The following is a 22,056-nucleotide window of genomic DNA, read 5'->3' as shown; positions in this document are numbered from 1 at the left end:
GCTTGTTTTTTATTTTAGCAATCCAGATTTTTCGTATTTGGGCCGCACACGAAGTGGGCCAGCATAGCCAACCCATTTATTTGCCTGCTCAGGAAGCTGCGAAGACACTATTTGACGCCCGCTGCGGCAGATAGTTAGACCTTTGCACGGGGCGAAGAAAACCGTGCCGGCCCGTTTCGTTTTTCCTTCCATTTATTTATTTTGACTATCTGCTGCACTGGGAGTAAAAAGTTCAGAATTTTGTTTTATTTTCATATTTTTGAAAAATGTTCAGAATTACAATATTGTGTCCCGGTTTCCTAAAATGTTTGGAACAAATTATCGTTCCCATTTTTTTTCGAAATTAAGGACATATTAAAAAAAGCTATTTTCGAAAAAATGCATTTTGAAAATATGTCAAATTCAAAAAATATTCTTGTTTTAGTAAAATGTTCACAAATTCAAAATAATGTCCGCATTTAAAAAAGAATTTTATGAAATTGTTCGGAATGTTCAAAACATGTTCCATTTTTAAAAGTCGGTCACAACTTCAAAAAACGTTTGTGTTTTCATAAAAGGTTCATGTCTTCAGAAAATGATGCGGTTTCAGATTTTGTTCATGCTTTTGTTTCAAATTGGATGGAATATTAAAAATATTGTTCGTAATTTCAAAAAAGTCCAATTTTCCAAGAATATTCGGCAATTCATATTTTTTTTAAAATTCAAAAATAAGTAAATCTGATGTTGTATATGTTCTTAAATATTCGCGTTGGCCATTTGTTAGCTGTAGGTGTTTGTTGCCATGGCTAGCAGCACGTGGTCGAGTCTTTAAGGTCATCTTTTCGATCGTTCAACCTGTCATTTTTCTGGATTATTAGTCGTGCCCTGCAAACACATGTCATTTTGGTGCCTGCCAGTAGCTGGCCCAGACGGGGTTGGTTGTGCGTTCCACGCACTATTTGGTGCAACTAGCGTCATATAGTAGCTCCCACACAGCTGCCCAACGAAAAGCAAAAAAATACGTATAAATTTTGTTCCGTCCATTCCACGCATAGTTCCCCATTTCTTCGCTTATCCCCAACTGGGCCTACCACGAATTTCTTTTTTCTGTCACACTGACAAGAAGCAAAATATTAAGGGCGCGAGGGGATTGAACTATGAACCTTCCATATTGTGTCGACGGACAAAGTCAAAACTCAGATAACTTGCAACTATGATAGGAACAGTCTCACCTTGGAATTTTATACTAAATCACACCCGTTTTTATATGTGCCTAAGTTGTCTGGAAATAAGAAGGTTGTGTGACAATAAGGAAGTTGTCTCGAGAATCATGTGCAGAACGTGGTACTCCATAAATTATTGCCGGAGGTAACTTGCACATGTCAATAAAAAACAATATGCTGGTTGGCTATAGCCTATAATTAAAAAAATTGTGGGCATGTGCTAATAAAAGAGAATATGCTGGTTTTGCTCTAATTAATAAAAAATGTGGGCACATGAGCGCAAAAATAGTCAAAGAGAATAAACCCTGATAATGAAGGGACATTCATGCCTGGTTATGCACTAATTATGCCAATCAAACAAAATTTATGCGCTGCAATTAGTAATCCTCCGGTTACACCGTCGCAGGAGAGAATAGTCGAAGCAACCGTGCCTCGAAGGTCGTCGTGTAGCAACCAAATGAGAATGCAAACACAACTTCAAGACGGAGGTGGACCCGGAGGAGAAAAGGGCATCAGTTGGGTGGTCGGCACCACACCGACCAACTCCACCACTATCAAGATCTCGCGGGCCAACGATGGCAGAAAGCAGGCTAAGCAACAATATAGATCGGGCGTTGTGTTCACATAGAGGACGTGGAAGAGTGTGTGCGGGGATATAGGGAATGCTGAGATATTATTTTCCTTCCGTCGCAACGCACGGGCTTATTTCCTAGTCTTTATAAGAAAAATCATACGGTGAATTTAAAGCGTGCGCGTCCGTGCACAAAACGAGTCGAAGTCGCTTCCGGGTCCGTGGCGCGCACGCCCACTCGCCGCACCGACCTATCAGGCTTTAAATACCAGCCGCCCCACCTTCCCAAACCCTTTTCCCCAGCACTTTCCCCGAGCCGCCGCCGCCGCCGCCGCAACCAAGTCCCGAGAGTTTCTCGCGCCACGATGCCCACCGGCGCCGACGAGCGCGTCTACTGCCCGGACTGCCGCCGCGCGACGGAGGTGGTGCTGGACCACGGCACCGGCGACACCATCTGCACCGAGTGCGCGCTCGTCCTCGACGCGCACTACATCGACGAGGGCTTCGAGTGGCGCAACTTCGCCGACGACGGCGGCGGCGAGGACCGCGACCCCAGCCGCGTCGGCGCCTCCGGGGACCCCTTCCTCAACGCCAAGCTCTCCACCGTCATCGCCTACGACAAGAAGCCCGGCAAGTCCTCCGGCGAGGCCGGCGCCCTGCCGCGGACGTCCGTGTCCGGCGACGGCGCCGGCGCGGCCTCCGACAAGACCCTCGTCGACGGCTTCCGCGGCATCGGCGACATGGCCGACCGGCTCGGCCTCGTCGCCACCATCCGGGACCACGCCAAGGAGACGTTCAAGAAGCTGGACGAGGCCAAGGGCGTCCCGCGCGGCCGGAACCGCGACTCGGTCTACGCCGCCTGCCTCTACATCGCCTGCCGCAACCTCGGCATGCCGCGCACCTACAAGGAGCTCGCCTCCGTCACGGCCGCCGGCCCGGCCGCCAAGAAGGACATCGGCAAGATGTCGACGCACATCAAGAAGCTCCTCGGGGAGGAGGACGGCCAGGTGATGGACATCGGCGTCGTCAGCGCCTCCGACTACCTGCGCCGCTTCTGCTCGCGGCTCGGGCTGGGCAACCAGGAGGTGCGCGACGCGCAGGAGGCCGTGCGCAGGCTCGAGGAGCGCCTCGACGTGCGCCGCAACCCCGAGTCCATCGCCGCCGCCGTCATCTACATGGTCGTGCAGCGCGCCGGCGCCACCAACCCCAACTCCGCCGTCAAGGACGTCTCCGTCGCCACCGGCGTCGCCGAGGGCACCATCAAGGAGGCGCACAAGGACCTCACCCCGCACGCCCAGATGCTCTTCGCCTGACCGCCCGCCCATTCTTTGGCAGGTCCAGTTCAAAACGTGTGTGTTCTTCTTGGGCAACTATCTTAAGCTCGGACATGTGAAGTTTGTGTTGGACTCCGTTTCTAAGTACTGAAGAACCATTCGTGCTTGATTCGTTTGTTCCAGTTAAACTCATCAACTGTGGTCTGAGACATAATCCAGTTTGCTAACTACACTACTGTGAATGATCGATCTCATGAACAAGAGGGTAATTTCGCTAACTTTTGTCTCTAGGCGGCGACACTTCGATATGGGCTAGGCAAAACTCAAATCTGGTTGAATTTCATTGAAACTGGAACCAGAATATGGCCTGGTTCAAAACTGAAATAGTAGTTAATTTCACGGTAATTGGACCAAAAACTAAATCAGAAACCCACAATGTGAATTACTTAGAGTTAGAAAATTGGCATGGTAATGTGTTGCGTTCTTGTCAGGTGAGGTCATCTGACAAATTCATGTGGCAATGTACTGAAAGAATCGCCTCGTGTTAATAACCAATTGAAGGAATCTGACATGGGTTGCTGAGGTGATGTTAGTCACGCATGTTATTTGCCAGTCTATAATGAATTGGACATTCAGGGCGGGGAAATCATTACATCTTCATGTTGAATAGGCGCATAAAGAGTTGCAGATTCACTACACCAAACAAAGTACTTATAACATATAAGATCAGGATTGTATCCGGACGGGCGACAGATGTCCTTTTTAACTAATTTATTAAATACTCCCTCCGTCCTATAATGTAAGACATTTTTTAACAGTGTTAAAAAACGTCTTACATTATGGGGACTTTGTCGCTGCTTGCATGCGTACTTAACGATGTCTTGCATGTTATAAAAAAGAGCACTACTACTACGATTGCATGTAATCAGGCTAGCAAGCAGAAACCAAAATTTTGTTTCTTTTTTTGACATGAAACTGATAGTACCTGTATTTTTTATTGTTGTATAATCATCTCAAATTTTTTGGTTGTTCACTGTCACATTGTTTTCTGCAATGCTGTTTGATGATAGAAAATAAGAAGGGTAACTACCCATGGATGGTAGGATGCACTTTTTTACGTACAATTTCACAAATATAATAAAAATCATGGATTAGCTTGCAATTTTTTCATGTAACTCACTTTGGAATATGTTATTATAATTTATGAACATATTTATAATAATAAAGTAGTATATACAATACCATATGGTAGTATATGAGACATGTGGGTTAAGGCTTGATAATATATGTTACTCTGACCGCCCTATGAATAGTTTTCTCAACATACAATTAACCCTAAGTGTGATCCACGTATATGCGCGCTCATATGATGGGCACCAAAGGACAACAACATATCAACATACAACTCAAATAAATCATAATAGATCACCAATTAACCATAGGACAAAATGAATATACTGAACAATAACGGAGATGCAAGAAATCATTGGATAATAGTTGATGGCATCAAACGCAATGTTCAAGAAGGGATTGCGACAGTTTTTGGGAGAGTGGACCACTAAATACAGAGGGAGGAAGGTGATGGAGATGTTGATGAAGGCGGTGGAGACGATGGTGGTGATGATGGTTCCCTTGGCGGCACTCCGACACCACCAAAAGAGAGGGAAGAGAGGCCCCTTCCTTCTTCTTCTTCCTTGGCCTCTCCCCTAGGCGGGGAGAGGTTTCCACCTCTTTTTCTTGGTGCTCATGGATCTTGGAGTGCGAGAGCCCCTCCAAGATTGAATCTCTCTTCTCTCTATTTCTCTCTATTTTCGGTATTGTTTTGAGCCGAAACACTATCTCTTTAATAAGCAGAGATGTGTGACTCCGATGACGCTGCAAGTTTAAGCGAATTTCTGATATTTTAGGATCTTTCTTGCGGCCGAAGGAGAGCATCAACCGACCTACATGGGGCAACATGGTAGGCCCACGTGCCCCCTAGGGCACGTGGTGGGGGTGCATGGCCACTTGGTGGCTCCCCTGGCCTCCATCTTCTAGCTGTTGGAGTCCTTAGTTAAATTTTGAAAGAACAAAAAACTGATTTTCTGGCTCTATAAAATTTTCACCTAAAAAGCCCAAAACAATAGGAAATAGTGTATGTCCTCTTGCACTAGATTAATATGCTAGTACAAATAAGTATGATATAAAATTGTGCCAAGAGAGCACATACAAATGATCTGAATATAGCATGAATATTCAAAACTTATAGATACATTTGAGACGTATCCGCAATCGCTTTATCTTCACAATCTTTTGTCTCCTTCATAATTCGAAGGCTTCCAAGTGACTCCAATCTCTAGAAGAGGCACACCCTCCAAAAGAACAAAAACCTTGTAGAAATCACTTGGTTTGAACTCTTTCTAAATATTTGTAAGAAATAAGTCAAGAACTCATCTCCTCTCCCTCTCTCTCTTCTCACAAAGGATGGGTAGAACAAAGGGAGTGAAAGCGCAAAGATGCAAAGATTGTTCTATTATAGTAAATGGTCTCGAAGCCTATTACCACCCAAGGTATAGGGGTGTCTTACATAGGCATGCCTAAAAATATGACTATTGGAAGAAAAAGCAACGTCCCCGGAAGTTTCGAACATCACATACCTGAAACCTCGAGATGTGTTCAAAATTTAAAAGGTCTTTTCAAAAAATAAACCTATCATAAGAGTGTTGATACAAGATTCCCCACACTGATATGAGTAAATATCAAAAACAGTAATTATTTACTCATTTGCTTAAAAGTCATCGTGTTGCAGTTGTCACTAAACAATTTTTTCCCTAAGTTAGAGCATCTACTGCCGGGGGCCTCAAACCCACCCCCTCCATACGCCTGGGCGGTCGGCCCAGTCAGTGACCGGGACTGGCACCCCTCGTATCCAGCCCAAATGTAGGGCAGATATGAGGATGTCTGGTCACGTCCGCCACATCAGACCCAACAGGCATACCGCACCACAAATTGCACCAAATCCACCCCTCGACCTACCAGATCCATTTGCTCTCTCATCTCTTCTTTCACCTCTGCGGTGGACGTCTCGCAGCTCCGCCGCCACCCTTGCTTTGCAACCCTTCCGAGCCTCTGTGCCACCAGCACTGCCACAATAGTCCTCTCTCCCATGCTCGCCACCGCGGACATCGTCGCCGGCCCGGACGCCACCGTGGTATGTCCGGAAACTCTCGGGTTACCCCTTGCGCTCTATGTGTTTGATACATTGTCTAACCTGTTTTTTGTGATTTATTTGTAGGGAAAATAATGAATTATAATTCTTCGTTGGATGAGGAGTATGGACTGATGGAGCTTGATAAAATGATTCAAGATGAGTTCTTCAATTCGTCGGATTTGGACGAAGAAGTGGACATGATCATGCTCATGAGCATGCAAGAGGAAATGTACCCGTAGGTGGAGCATATTCTCAACTTCAAGGGCTCAATGAAAGGGAGAAGATTGATCAATCGGGATAGGGTCTCCGGAGCACAACTACTGCACAAGGAGTACTTTGCTCTAGACCCAAATTTCCCAGATGATCCATGGCTTCATCGCCGTTTTCACATGAGGAAACCATTGTTTTTGCGCATTGTAGAGGGAGTGAAGGCACATGATGAATACTTCAACCTCACAAGGGATTGATGCAACCAACTTTCTTTCTCTCTAAGTAGAAATGCACGGCTGTTTCGAGGATGCTTGCACTTAGTACTTCCGTCGATGCCGTCGGTGAGATGGTCTGCATGGGGAGAGCACATGCATGAAGACTACTGTCAAGTTTGCCCGCGCCATGGTGCGGGTGTTTGGAGCAGTGTATCTGAGAGAAACAAATGTGCAGGACACAAAAAGGTTGTTGGCTATTGGAGAGGCCAGAGGGTTTCCAGGAATGCTCTGATCAATTGTTGCATGCATTGACAATGGAAGAACTGCACCAAAGGTTTGCGGGGAACGTATCAAGGTCACACCAAAGAGGACACCATCATACTAGAAGCAGTGACATCACATGACTTATGGATTTGGCATGCTTTCTTTGGAGTGTCGGGTTCTCACATTGACATCAACGTGCTTCAACAATCTCCCATGTTCAAGAGGCTTTGTAATGGGGAAACACCGCCGTGCAACTACATTGTCAACGGCCGTGACTACAACATTGGAGACTATCTTGCTGATGACATCTATCCTCGGTGGGCGGCGTTTGTGAAGACCATATTCAAACCACATGACAAAAACAAAGCCACTTCATAACAATGCAGGAAGCGACTAGGAAGGATGTGGAGAGGGCGTTCAGAGTGCTTCAAGATCGTTGGGGAATTTCATGGAGCTACAATGATGTGGGAATCAACTTTATGGTAGCTGATGACATGTTTGTGTTATTTTGCACAATATGATTGTCGGGGACGAGGGTGATGGTGTTACCCAAACCAATGATTTTGAAGCACCTTGAGAACAAGTTTAAATCCCGAGATCAAGATGTAAATCAACTTATGAACTTTCTACGGATGCATCAGAATCTTCGAGATCATCAGGTGCACACGCAGCTACCAAGTGATTTTGTGGAGCATATGTGGACTCACAATCGAAACCAAAGAGCTAATGTTTGAGTTGTGCACTTAAAATAAATATATGTAAGAACTATGTATTCTTGCTACCAACATTTGTTATTTACGTGCAACATTGACATGTATGATGGACATGCATTGATTTGCGAGTACGGATTTGAGGTATGTGAATACCGGATACGAAATATGAGAGGCAATCCGAATGCGTTCGTGGACGTATAGGGAGCCGGATTTGTCGAGTCCGGTTGTAGATGCTCTTAATACCTGACTTGAGATAGGGCATTCCCTTATGACAGCGCATCCCCCTACGTGCCTGAAATGTCTACGCAGAGACATCTAGCGGCTCAGAAAGTTCTAGACTTTGTATATTTAGCAAACCATAAGAACTAAACATGTAAAGAAAATAAAATGAAATATCTATTATCTATGTTCTAGGCCATACAATTGAGAATGGATGACCAGCATGAGGGTGTGCCACGTCGATCTCCCCTATATAAATGGCATGCCGGTAGTCGCCTCCACCCACACACTATTTGGTCCACATGGTGCCACCCAATGGACACCAGTATGCTTGCGGGGCCAGGCGTCACCCACTTAGACATGTAGCATCGCATGGACTACAGCGGTGTCACGCCGGCGACAATGATCAACTACAACTTCGATATCACCGACTCAACCATGGGCAAGAAGCGGTGCACGACGCACATCCCGATGGAGCATGTCAACCTCAGCTCATACTTGGGCCTATGCAGGGCTTAGGTGGGGCTGAGGGGTCTGATGCTGCATCTCTCGCATGGCGGGTTGTCTTGGGATTGCACCAGCCATCCAAGACTGTGCCAAGGAGGTGTTCAGGAAGATGGCGAAGGCCAGGGCATGGCCACTAGTTCTCGGCAAGACCAACCACCAAAATAATGATCAACTCTACGCAGCGCGCCTCGCCATTGCATGTCGTAGCGAGGGCTCACCGCGGTCGATCAATGAGCTAGCTTCGGCGATGGTTGAAGGCTCAGCAACAAGAAGGGAAATCGCAAAGTTAACCGCGTGCATCAGGAAGCACCTCGGGGAGGAGGGTGCCGGGCTGATGGGCGTCAGTGTGGTGCGCGCATTGAGCTATCTGTGCCACTTTGGCAGGCAGCTTGATATGAGTGGTCATGAAGTCGCGGTGGCCAAGGAGGCGGCGAGATGGCTGGAGGAGGACGACCTTGGCATGCGAAACACCGGCAAGTCCATAGTGGTCGGCACGTCCGCATGGTCCTAGAGCACGGTGATAACCCACAAGTATAGGGGATCACAATAGTTTTCGAGGGTAGAGTATTCAACCCAAATTTATAGATTCGGCACAAGGGGAGCCGAATAATATTTGTAAGTATTAGCAGCTGAGTTGTCAATTCAGCCACACCTGGAGATTAATTATCTACAACAAAGTGATTAGTAGCAAAGTAGTATGATAGTTTTGATAGTAGTGACAGCAACAATAGTAACGGTAACAGTGATAGCAGTATTTTTGTAGCAAGTGCAACAGTAACGATAGTAGTAGTAACTTAGCAAGAACAATATAAGATAAATTCGTAGGCATTGGATCGGTGACTTGTTGGATGATATTCATCATGAGACAGTTATAACCTAGGGCGATACGGCACTAGCTCCAGTTCATCAATATAATGTAGGCATGTATTCCGTAAATAGTCATACATGCTTATGGAAAGAACTTACATGACATCTTTTGTCCCACCCTCCCGCGGCAGCGGGGTCCTATTAGAAACTAAGGGATATTAAGGCCTCCTTTTAATAGAGAACCGGAACAAAGCATTAACACACGATGAATACATGAACTCCTCAACCTACGGTCATCACCGGGAGTGGTCCCAACTATTGTCACTCAGGGGTTGCCGGATCATAACACGTAGTAGGTGACTATAACTTGCAAGATCGGGTCTAGAATATGGATATAATGGTGATAACATAAATGGTTCAGATCTGAAATCATGGCACCCGGGCCCAAAGTGACAAGCATTAAGCATGGAAAAGTCATAGCAACATCAATCTTAGAACATAGTGGATACTAGGGATCAAGCCCTCACAAAACTAACACGATTACATGATGAATCTCATCCAACTCCTCACCGACCAGCGAGCCTACGAAGGAATTACTCACTCCCGGTGGGGAGCATCATGGAATTGACGATGGAGAAGGGTTGGTGATGATGAAGAACAAAGACCCCCCTCTCCGGAGTCCCAAACGGACTCCAGATCTGGCCTCCCGATGAAGAACAGGAGGTGACGGCGGCTCCGTCTCGTGGAACGTGATAATTCTTTCTTCCTGATTTTTCTGGAAAAATAGGATTTTATAGCGTCGGTTTTAGGGTCTGCGAGGCCACCAGGTGGGGACAACCCACCTGGACGCGCCCTGGTGTGTTGTGCCCACCTAGGTGCCCCCCTCCGGTGGCTCTTGGCTCCAGAAATCCTCTTTTATTATATAAAAAATCCTCGCAAAGTTTCGTTCCATTCCGAGAACTTTTATTTCTGCACAAAAACAACACCATGGTAGTTCTGCTGAAACAGCGTCAGTCTGGGGTTAGTTTCATTCAAATCATGCAAATTAGAGTCCAAAACAAGAGGAAAAGCGTTAGGAAAAGTAGATACGTTGGAGACGTATCACACGCCAATGACAAGAGGCTCGTCACCAATGACGTGGTGAAGGTCACTGGCGTGTCGATGCATACCATCCAGGTGGTGTGCAAGAAGTTGCGCCCGCACGCCGAGCTTCTCTTTGGATGAAGGATGGTGTGCCATGGTTTCTTTCTTTGTCCCTACTCTCATGGAGATCCGTCCGGCTTGTCCGAAAATACAAGTCTTAGGGACTTGTACAGGATTGTTGTAAGGTTTTATGTCTTTCCTTCATTTTGTCAGTGATAATACTTGTTTGATTAGTTAATCAGAGCTAAATAGAGATAATTGTAAATTATAAATTTACTCATCGATGTGAATCTTTTTTTTTGTTTCGTGCTATTTCTGGGCATTTATTACTTTCCTTGATGCATATGATAGGTCCAATGTATTAGGACACAAACATTGTTTCCCGCAAAAAAGGAAACAAATGTTCTGAGATCGTGACAAGGAGAATCGCCAGCTATGTTTCATCAATATTGCCAGTTTCATATTTCCAAAAAGCATTATCAGTTTTAGAAGGTAGAGAAAAATGAGATGGGCTACTGGTGGTTTACTGAAGTTAGGGTAGTGGTTCTTTGAGGGTTTGGTTACATTTGGGTATTTTTCTACGTAAGTGTGGACCAATGGGTTGTCCAGGTTAAAGTCGATGTTTGAAAAAAATGATACCTTCCCTATATGATGTGTTCCATTGGTATCCACGTCCTAGCATTGGAGATTATGTCTTATAGAGGAAAGGTCTCTTGGCTCTGTGCTTCCTCTCAACCAAGAAGGTGTTGATCTCCCAAGTGCAAGGCTTTGTAGGAAGCAGCAATTTTCCTCAAGTGAGATCAAGGTTTATCGAACCAACAAGAGTTTAGTAACACACACAATGATCAACACATACACACACATACAAAACTACCTTGTCCCCCACCAGAACTATCGAGGTTGTCAATCTCACTAGTCTGTGTACGTCTCCAACGTATCTATAATTTATGAAGTATTCATGCCATGTTTACAATAGTTTTATATGATTTTGGTATGATTTCATTAGAACTAACCCGGACTGACGCTGTTTTCAGCAGAACTACCGTGGTGTTGTTTTTGTGCAGAAATGAAAGTTCTCGGAATGCGATGAAAATCAACAGAGAATTTTTCTGAAAATAATAAAAAATACTGGAATGAAGAGTTACCGGAGGGGAGTCCCGTGGGCCCCACGAGGGTGGAGGGCGCGGCCACCCCCCTGGGGCGCGCCCCCCTGCCTCGTGGACTCCCTGTGGGGCCCCCTGACTTGTTCTCGACGCCATCCTCTCCTATAAATACAGAAACCTCCAGAAATTAACCTAGATAGGAAGTTCCGCCGCCGCAAGCCTCTGTAGCAACGAGAAATCAATCTAGGCCCTCTCCGGCACCCTGCCGGAAAGGGCCATCATCACCAGAGGCCATGGAGGAGGATCCCGGAGGGGCCATCATCGCCATGAAGGCCAAGGACCAGAGGGAGAACCTCTCCCCATCCAGGGGGAGGCCATGGAGGAGGAAGCACAAGTGGGAGAACCTCTCCTCCTCTCTCTCGGTGGCGCCGGAGTGCCATCGGGAGGGGAATCATCGTTGCGGTGATCGTCTTCATCAACATCGCCATCATCATCACCGTCCTCATCTCTTTTACGCAGTCCACTCTCCCGCACCCCGCTGTAATCCCTACTTGAACATGGTGCTTTATGCCACATATTATGATCCAATGATGTGTTGCCATCCTATGATGTTTTGAGTAGATATTCTTTGTCTTTGGGTTGATTGATGATCTAGATTGGTATGAGTTGCATGTTTTATTTTGGTGTTGTCCTATTGTGCCCTCCGTGTCGCGCAAGCGTGAGGGATTCCCGCTGTAGGGTGTTGCAATACGTTTATGATTCGCTTATAGTAGGTTGCTTGAGTGACAGAAGCATAAATCCGAATAAGGGGGTTGTTGCGTATGGGATAAAGGGGACTTGATGCTTTAATGCTATGGTTGGGTTTTACCTTAATGATATTTAGTAGTTGCGGATGCTTGCTAGAGTTCCAATCATAAGTGCATATGACCCAAGAAGAGAAAGTATGTTAGCTTATGCCTCTCCCTCATATGAAATTGCAATGACGACTATCGGTCTTTTTAACAATTGCCTAGGACAATTCCGCACACCGATCCATTATTCCACGCTCGCTATTTATAATATTTAGTAATATATTCTAACTTTATGATAACATCACCTACTTTTGTGTTTTAGCTCCCCGATATCATGCAAAGTTATCCTCTTCATACCCACAACGTAGTTTTATTTCTCGTTTCTAGTTGGAAGCAAACGTTCGGTGCACGTATAGTCGTATCAGTGGCAGATAGGACTTGAGAGAATATTGATCTTACCTTTAGCTTCTTGTGGGTTCGACACTCCATACTTATCACTTCCACCATTGGGAATTGCTACGAGGATTCCCTGCACTTGGGGATTATCAGTCTGCTACTCCCTTCGTCTCATAATATAAGAGCGTTTTTTTACACTAGACACTAGTGTAGTGTCAAAAATGCTATTATAATATGGAACGGAGGGAATAGTTACAAGGATTAAAAGAACAAGTATATGGTAGATTTGATTGCAACAGAAAAGTAAAAGTAATGAATTGGAATAAGCGTTTGATCAAGGTTGAAATAATATATGCGACAACGCATCCCCCCTATCGTGCCTGGAATGTCTGCGCAGAGACATCTAGCGGCTCAGAAACTTCTAGACTTTGTATATTTAGCAAACCAAAAGAACTAAACATGTAAAGAAAAATAAAGGAAAGATCTATTAACTATGATCTAGGCCGTACAATTGAGAATGGACGACCAACATGAGGGTGTGCTGCGCCAAGCCGCCAACCTCCCCTATATAAATGGCATGCCGGCAGTCGCCTCCACCCACACAATACTTGGTCCAATTGGTGCCACCCAATGGACACCAATACGCTTGCGGGGCCAGGCGTCGCCCACTTAGACATGTAGCATCGCCCGGACTACAGCGGTGTCACGCCGGCGACAACGATCAACTACAACTTCGATTCTGCCCACTCAACCATGGGAAAGAAGCGGTGCAAGACGCACATCCCGATGGTGCATGTCGACCTCACGCTCAGACTTGGGCCTGTGCAGGGCCTAGGTGGGGCTGAAGGGTCCGATGCCGCCATCTCTCGCATGGCGGGTTGCCTTGGGATTGCACCGGCCATCCAAGACCGTGCCAAGGAGGTGTTCAGGAAGATGGAGAAGGATAGGGCATGGCCGCCGGTTCCCAGCAAGACCAACCACTGAAATAATGATCTTCTATATGCAGCGTGCCTCGCCATCACATGCCGTAGCGAGGGCTCACCGCGGTCGATCAATGAGCTAGCTTCGGCAACGGCTGAAGGCTTGGCGGCAAGAAAGGAAATCGCAAAGCTAACCGCGCGCATCAGGAAGCACCTCTGGGAGGAGGGCGTCGGGCTAACGGGAGTCGGTGTGGTGCGCGCATCGAGCTATTTGTGCCACTTTGGTAAGCAACTTGATATGAGTGGTCAGGAAGTCGCAGCGGCTAAGGTGGCGGCGAGACGGCTGGAGGAGGACCACCTTGGCATGCGAAACACCGGCGAGTCCATAGCAGCCGGCATTGTGTGCATGGTCCTAGAGCACGGCGATGACAATAGGCCAGTCGCCAGTGATGTGGCAAAGGTCACCGGCGTGTCGATGCATACCATCCAGGTGGTGTGCAAGAAGTTGCGCCCGCACGCCGAGATGCTATTTGGATGAAGGATGGTGTGCCATGGTTTCTTTCTCTGTCCCTATTCTCATGGAGATCTGTAATGTACCTTGCTTGTCCGAAAATACAAGTCTTAGGGACTTGTATGCGTTTGTTGTAAGATTTTATGTCTTTCCTTCATTTTGTCCGTGATAATACTTGTTTGGTTAGTTAATCGGCGCTCGACAGAGATGATTTCGAAATTATCAATTAACTCGTCGATGTGAATCTTTTTTTGATTTGTGCTATTTCTGGGCATTTATTACTTTCCTTAATGCATATGATAGGTCCAATGTATTAGGAAACAAATATTGTTTCCCGCAAAAAAAGGAAACAAATGTTGTGAGATCGCGACAAGGAGAAATCGCCAGCTTCGTTTCATCAATATTGCCAGTTTCATCTTTCCAAAAAAGAATTATCAGTTTTAGTAGGTAGAGAAAAATGCGATGGGCCTACTGATGAGTGATATTTTTACACTCATTTCACGTTTATTTAAACCAAGATATTTCATTTAAAAAGAAATATTCGCTCCGATATTGGTACTAATGACTAATGAATGCAAATGATTCCACAAATCCTTCTCTTTGATGTGTTTCCATAAGAAATAGGCTAAAAAGGGAAGAAATCACGTGTGCAAATGGAATCGAAGGAGAATGGAGGAAGAAGGAATCAACAGGAGCTGTTTCTACGAAGATAGAGCAAAAGACAACGTTCCATACAGTGTCAAAAAAAAGTCTTATATCTTTATACAGAGGGAGTATTTTGTTTTTCCAAAAACATATTACACAACCATCTTTATTGCATTATTCAACAAGGCCTTACAAAATAAATATATGGATCAACCTAAAGCCACTTTTCTGGTGAACCACTGCTGAGGCGCTGCGAGGGAGGTGACACGGCAGCCCCTGGCGCGGATCCGAGCGGCCTGAAGTATACGTCAATGGACGTGGGGTTCCCCACTAGAGAACTCGCTGCCGCCGGGTGGGGGGCAAGAGCACGAGGATGGGACGACACGCCTTGCCACCACCTTCCTGGGAGCCGTGAGGAGATGGGGCGGAATGGAAGGGTCCTACAGCGGCGCTGGTAGGGGTTCCCTTGTCGCTGCTAGGGGAGGTGATGCAAGGGTCGCCAGAGGGTTGGCTCGCCTCCTTAATTGAGATATGGAGGCCCTTTGCTCACACAGGGAGTATAAAGCAACAAAAAAATACAATTGCAACAAGAAAACAAACATTCACCATAGACTGCAGAATTATTGCACTTGTGCATTGGCTGTTTTAACCTCCTAACAGTGTGTATACGTGGAAGGCAGTTGCAATGATTCCGCCAGTGTGTATATGTGGAAGAAATGTTGCAATAATTCTGCAGTCTATGGTGAATGTTTGTTTTCTTGTTGCAATTGTATTTTTTGTTGCTTTATACTCCCTGTGTGAGCAAAGGGCCTCCATATCTCAATTAAGGGGGGATTGGATGATTTGCCCCACTTTACAAGGGGTTGGATGATTTGCCCTTTGATTGTCTCAATGACAGTGGCCCCAGGCCCCACCCGGTAGCCTCTCAGGGGGGGGGGGCAAATAATCCAATGGAGAAGTAAAGTGGGGCAAAAGATCCAATTTCTCAGTCACCTTATATCACTCAGGATCGCCAAGGACTCGGGACACCGAGACCCACCTATCTCTCCTTACCCTAGGACATAAAAGTCCATGCCACTCATTTTCTGTACATTTCACATGAAATAGGCGATCTCCTTGTTTTCATAATTTTATTGGTTCCATCACAATCCAAGGCATCCAAGTACTAATCTCTAGGAGTAACGGTGTCCTGAACTACGGGGTGCTAACCACGCCGGCCCCTCCATAATGGGCCGGACCGAGGACCCTTGGATCATCAACAAGTGGGCCCCTCCATAATGCTTGCACTTAGTACTTCCATCGATGTCGTCAGTGAGATGGTCCGCAAGGGGGAGAGCAAATGCCTAAAGACTACTATCAAGTTTGCACGTGTCATGGTGCAGGTGTTTGGAGCAGAGTATATGAGAGAACCAAATGTGCAGGACACAGAAAAGTTGTTGGCTATTGGAGAGGCCAGAGGGTTTCCAGGAATGCTCTGACCAATTGTTGCATGCATTGGCAATGGAAGAACTGCACCAAAGGTTTGCGGGAAATGTATCAAGGTCACACCAAAGAGGCCATCATCATACTAGAAGCAGTGACATCACATAACTTATGGATTTGGCATGCTTTCTTTGGAGTGTCGGGTTCTCACATTGACATCAACATGCTTCAACGATCTCCCATGTTCAAGAGGCTTTGTAATGGGGAATGGCCGTCGTGCAACTACACTGTCAACGGCCGTGACTACAACAATGGGAGACTATCTTGCTGATGGCATCTATCCTCAATGGGTAGCGTTTGTGAAGACCATATTCAGCAACGGAATAGCCGAAGGAAATGCAATACTGGGAGGAGATCGTATTGTGTTTTTTGGGCAGTACCAACATCACGTTTGAAACTTGTGACGCAATGGAACGTTCTACGTATGTAGATCCCCACTTGTGGCAACAAAGTTGTGGAAAAGGAGTCGCAACATACAAATCCAATTGTAAGCAACATACAAAGAGAAGTGCTCTCTCTCGGTATCAAAATATAAGATAGTGTAAAAGAAAACCTACCATTTTCCTGTTTCAACCCTAAAAATAACACAATCACGCAGCCAAGACCCTAACATTTTGCTGTGAACACCCTAAAGTTTTCATTTTCTTGCAAACAAGGCCAAAAATTTGACAAGCCGTGGGAGTTTTCGCTAGAAATTTTGAAAATATGTTATTCCCTTCGATCCAAATTAATGGTCGCTGCTTTAGTACAACTCTGTATAGTACAAGTCGACATGTATGTTTGCAAAAAAAATCATAAGTTAAAAAATCAATTGACATTGAAAGTACAGAGTCTGAACAAAGAGTTCACACTATAAGGAAGAGGAATAATATGCATTTCAGTCAGGATGAATGAATTTACCAAAAAAAGGAGTAAACTTGGTAGGATATGGACGAATCGAAAGAAAGCAGAATCATCATATGACAGTCAATATTTGAACCCACATATCAGAAATAAAAGGAATAGGCTTCAGGCAACTGATGAAGCAGAGGTGCAAAGGAAGTTTAACAAAAGATCTGATTTTGCTAGCTCGGAAAGTGATCAGTTGAATACTAAGAATAAGAAGATTAAGAAAAGACATCACCATAGATCTGTAGAAGCATCTAATAGCGAGGATATTAATCGGAGAGAAAGCTCAGATGATAGCAGTTTTACCTCTGACAATGAAAGTTTGGAGCAGAGGAGGCTCACAAAATTCTGTAACAGGAAGAAGTGGTATGCTGTCGAAGAAAACAAACTACACACGAGTTGGCATTTACAAGTCAGACCTGAAAGCAATTACTAGATCTGCATCCTCCTATGCTTTTTTTCTATTTCCCTATTGCTTACTCCACTAGCTACAGAATTAGTTACACATTAGTAGGAGAGTTCCTTCACACCGTTGCAAAGTAGCTTGGCTCTAGGAAATTTGCATAGCATCTTTACTTTAATCCCCGTGGAGTACTTCGACATCCGTTGTTTGTGTGCAAAGATTGCCGCTATATTAAGTTATTAACAATTGATCAGAATCAAAGCAAGAATTTGGAGCCAGATTCAATCAAAGCAACATATATGTCATGGACAGGCTGCACAAGATGGAGAGAGGGAGCTTGTTTTTGTGTACCGGGCGAGGAGAGGAGGGCGGAGGCAGCACCACTCCCTCCCGCTGAGGCTGTCGTCGTTCCTCCTCGGCGAGCCCAGGCGCCAACGACGATCTAATCGGCGTCGCAAACATACCGATTAGGGCCAACGTCCGCGCCTACGTCCATCCTCGCGATCGACCTCTCTCGGAACGCCGTGGATGCTGTGGCCACGCCCAAGTCCTAAGTCACACGCGTACCCCGCACGCGGATGAATGAATGTTTCTAGTATATAGCGATGGATTAGAAGAATGAGGAGGCCCTGCTGCCATGGATCGATGAGGTGGCGCAAACCACACTCTTTTTGGTTGGCAGCCAATGGATGGAACAAGAGGAAGGGAGTAATGGAGGAAGAGAAGGAGGAGGAGCGATATATTAGAGCATGGTTAATAGACTGCTGGCTATAAGCCATTGTCATGTCATCTATAACCCATTTTATAACCAATATGTACAATAATTGATTAGAGAGTGTACTACTTTTTTATTATATGGCCCACCTTTCACTCTTACAAAGTGCCTAGGAGCACGTGCTAGAGCTAGCTCTTCACCAAGAGCCCGCTTACCTTCTCTCTCCTTTTTTCTTTCCTCCAACTAAGCAAGAATATACTAATTTATTTCTTATAGCCAGCTGACTCAGCTCTATTATACTTGCTCTTAATAATATAGCCAACAGTTGGCTATAAGAAGTTGTCATGTCATCTAGAGTCAACCTAATAGCCGTCTTGTACAATAGTAAAATTTAAATATGTAGTACTTTATTAATAGTTGGCCTGTTATACATTCTCACAAAGTGACTTGGGTCTCGTGCTATAGCTGTATCTTATTCTACAACCCGCCCCCCTTCTCTCTCCTTTTTTCTCTCCTCCAGCTAAGTAAAAATATAATACTTTTTAATCCTTGTAGCCTGCTTATATCACCCTATTGTACTTGCTCTTAGTTTACTGGTAGCAACCCGTCTGGCTCCAAGGACGGACACGTAATGTAGCTGGTTCCAAGGAGGGATACATAAGGTAGCGGTTGGTACGAGGCCGTTTATTACTATACATAATGTGAATGGATCACATTACTTAGATCTCTGTGTTAATCCCTAATCGTCTCCCTCGTCTCTGCTAGCAAACTTGTTGCCTCTCCATCCGTCCTAAATTAGTTGGCTTAGATTTGAAAGCTAATTTAGGACAGAGGTAATATGAGTCAACTAATTCAAGACTGAGATTGTAGTAGATTTTATATACGCGTAGATTAGAGGGGAGAACAAAGGTAAAATAAAATGGATCGATTTTTGGTGCTCCCTACGTATCAAAATGTAAGACATTTTTGTAGTTCAAAATGAACTACATAAACATCTTATATTTTGGTAGACTATAAGACATTTTTTCAGTTCAATGTAAACTACCCGAGGTATTTGTTGAGGGGATCAATAGAAGACTTTGATATAATGTCCCGTATGTGTGAAATAAAATTATTCCGTGAAGATGTCTCTTGTCTTGTCCACGATCTTCATCGCTGCAAGTAGCCCGGATCATGGAGATCGAGCACCAGTGAGGCTAGGAGCAAGGACACCGTGAAGTGTTATACCGAGTGCTAGTGATAGTAAGGTTCACTAGGGTAACATGGATCATATCCTTGGGGCTAAATGAGGTGTAGTCATTAAACATCCAAAGCTCTTGTCTAATTTTATTATCTTAATTATCGAGGCAACCCCGCGTGACGGATATATAGGGCCTGCAGTAGGACAACTGATTCTTGATGCAGGACTCGCGCCGGTCAAGATGTTATTTTAACACATTCCCCACTTCGATCTGTAACAAGCACATCTCAATGGGTGACTTCCAGGGCGCAAATTAATGTCCTATTTGATCTCAACACAAATATAAGGTTGTAAGCATAAGACCTCATACTCGTACCTCTATTTATTGTAAGTGTTTGAATCACTATTTGCTTGCTGGTCCGGTCAAAATCTGGATTTGACACTTTGACAAAAGCTTGCTAGAGACCATCTCTTTGAGGAAATGTTCCTCTCGTGGGTTCAATAAACCAAGGTCACCTATGGGGAAATAGGTGTGGGATACTCTTTTATGTTTCAATACCGGATCAATAAAAGGAGGTATCAAGCCCTTTTCCTGGCGCTGTTTCCCAGGAGGAGTTTAGTATTCCTAGCCTGTGTGTTTAGAGTTTTTGTTAAAGTTGATTTCTAGTTTTTTTTACTTTTCTATTTTTAATTTAAGTTTTGTTCTTGTTGCAAGTCTTGTCAGTTGAAAAACAAAAAGATTACTATGGCTCGTAATCTTGGGAGTTTTGCTACTCCCAGCAACAACTTCATGTGTGAACCCATAGCACAACCTGAGGTAGCAGCTGCTGAGTATGAGATTAAATTGAACTTAATTTCCATGGTTCAACAGGAGCAACTTCGAGGCTTTGCTTCTCAGGATGCCGGTATGCACTTACACGATTTCACTGATTGTGCAACATGACACGCATAAAGGATTATGATCCCGACGCTCTGAAATGGCGTCTATTTCCTTTCTCTTTGAGAGGAAAAGCTAAAGAATGGCTTCTTGCACTACCTAAGGGCAGTATTACTTCTTGGGCAGATTATTGCATTAAATTTTTATCTAAGTTTTATCCACCTACAAAGATTATGCAATTATGTTTTCAGATTACAGGTTTCAAGCAAGACGGACTTGATCCACTAGCGCTTGCGTGGGATAGAATGAAGGAAGCTATATGAAACTTTCCCAATCATGGAATGGAGGAATGGTTAATGCTTCATATGTTTTATAATGGCTTAAATCATATGTCAAAAACTATGCTTGATACAACTGCAGGAGGAACAATAATGGGAAAGCCTATAGAAGATGTCAAGAGACTACTAGATGATATGCAAGAGAACCATGCCCAATGGCATGTTGAAAGAACCACCACCAAAAGGGTGAATGCCATGGAATAAAATAACGCGGAGTTGACAGCCAAGCTTGAGGAACTTATCTCCGTGATAAAAGGCAAAGAAGAGGTAAACGTAAATGCCATCACTAATGAAGAAACTAGTGATGTGAATTTTATCGCTCGTAATACCTACAATCCTAATTGGAAAAATAATGACTATGCTCCTAGACTTCCTTATCCTAGTAATGGAGGAGCATCCAAATTTTTTAATGGAGCTAATGGTAGCAATAGAAATACTCTTGAAGATACTCTTAAAAGCTTTATTGCTAGTCAGACTAAGCATAATGAAAACTTCAAGAATATCTTGAAGAATCATGATAACTTACTTGGTCATTTGACCAGTAAGGTTGTTGAATTAAAAAATTATGTGCAGGTACTTGAAGGAAGATCCAAGAATATGGAAGCACAAGTGGCTAAAATAGCGGAGAGCCAAACACTAATTTTGGGTAAGTTTGCAGGTAAACCAGAGCCTAACCCGGTTGAATAAGTTAAAATGGTGAGAAGCAACGAAGAGAAAACTGAAGTCCTTGACACAATCCATGTGTCGGAGTACAATTGTACCGTTGCATATTTTGTAAAGATGATATCCACGAAGTATCCATTATCGGAGGTAACTAATAACGAAGCATATAATGTCTTTGTTGAACAAGTTGCAGCCAAGGTACACGAACTTGATGATGAAAGGAAAAAACTCTACAATAAGTTACCAGCTACGCAAGAGGAAGCTTTTGAACCTACTATAGAGATTGAGATAGGATTGAATACATTCAGTGCCTTATGTGATCTAGGGCCAAGTGTTTCCACTATCCCCAAATCATGATATGCTTAGTGTAGGTAGTAATTTGATGATATGCTTAATTAGTGTAATAATTTGATGATATGCTTAACTAGTGTAGTAATTTGATGATATGCATACTGTAGTGATGTGAAGATATGCTTTGTGTTGAATCTGATGATATATGTGGATTGAAGTGTATGCTTTGATTTATAATTGCGCATGACATGCTCATTTATCATATATATTGTTTTCAGAAATTACCTAAGAAGCTATTTATGACCCACAAGTATAGGGGATCAATCATAGTCCTTTCGATAAGTAAGAGTGTCGAACCCAATGAGGAGCAGAAGGAAATGACAAGCGGTTTTCAGCAAGGTAATATCTGCAATCACTGAAATTGTCGGTAACAGGTAGTTTGATAGCAACATAATTTGTAAAAAATAACAAGTAGCAATAGTAACAATAGGTGCAGAAAGGTAGCCCAATCCTTTTGTGGCAAAGAACAGGCCGGAAC

The 22,056-nt window shown here is 44.4% G+C and overlaps 2 protein-coding genes and 1 pseudogene across 2 annotated transcripts; all 3 read left to right on the top strand.

Moving 5' to 3' along the window:
• The first annotated feature begins 2,096 nt into the window (after positions 1-2,096).
• LOC109781471 (transcription initiation factor IIB-like) lies at positions 2,097-3,325 on the top strand. The gene has a single exon (XM_020340076.4). It carries the CDS (start codon positions 2,139-2,141, stop codon positions 3,084-3,086), a length of 948 nt encoding a protein of 315 aa, XP_020195665.1. The 5' UTR covers positions 2,097-2,138; the 3' UTR covers positions 3,087-3,325.
• A 4,971-nt stretch (positions 3,326-8,296) lies between these two features.
• LOC109781470 (transcription initiation factor IIB-1-like) lies at positions 8,297-10,396 on the top strand (annotated as a pseudogene).
• A 2,962-nt stretch (positions 10,397-13,358) lies between these two features.
• LOC141020725 (transcription initiation factor IIB-like) lies at positions 13,359-14,063 on the top strand. The gene is made up of 2 exons (XM_073495677.1): positions 13,359-13,440; positions 13,612-14,063. The coding sequence occupies exons 1-2, from the start codon at positions 13,359-13,361 to the stop codon at positions 14,061-14,063; spliced, it is 534 nt and encodes a 177-aa protein (XP_073351778.1).
• Positions 14,064-22,056: the final 7,993 nt, after the last annotated feature.

This window comes from Aegilops tauschii, chromosome 1, assembly GCF_002575655.3.
Source record: "Aegilops tauschii subsp. strangulata cultivar AL8/78 chromosome 1, Aet v6.0, whole genome shotgun sequence".
NCBI classification, from domain to species: Eukaryota; Viridiplantae; Streptophyta; class Magnoliopsida; order Poales; family Poaceae; genus Aegilops; species Aegilops tauschii.
This window is presented reverse-complemented; position numbering and strand designations above follow the sequence as displayed.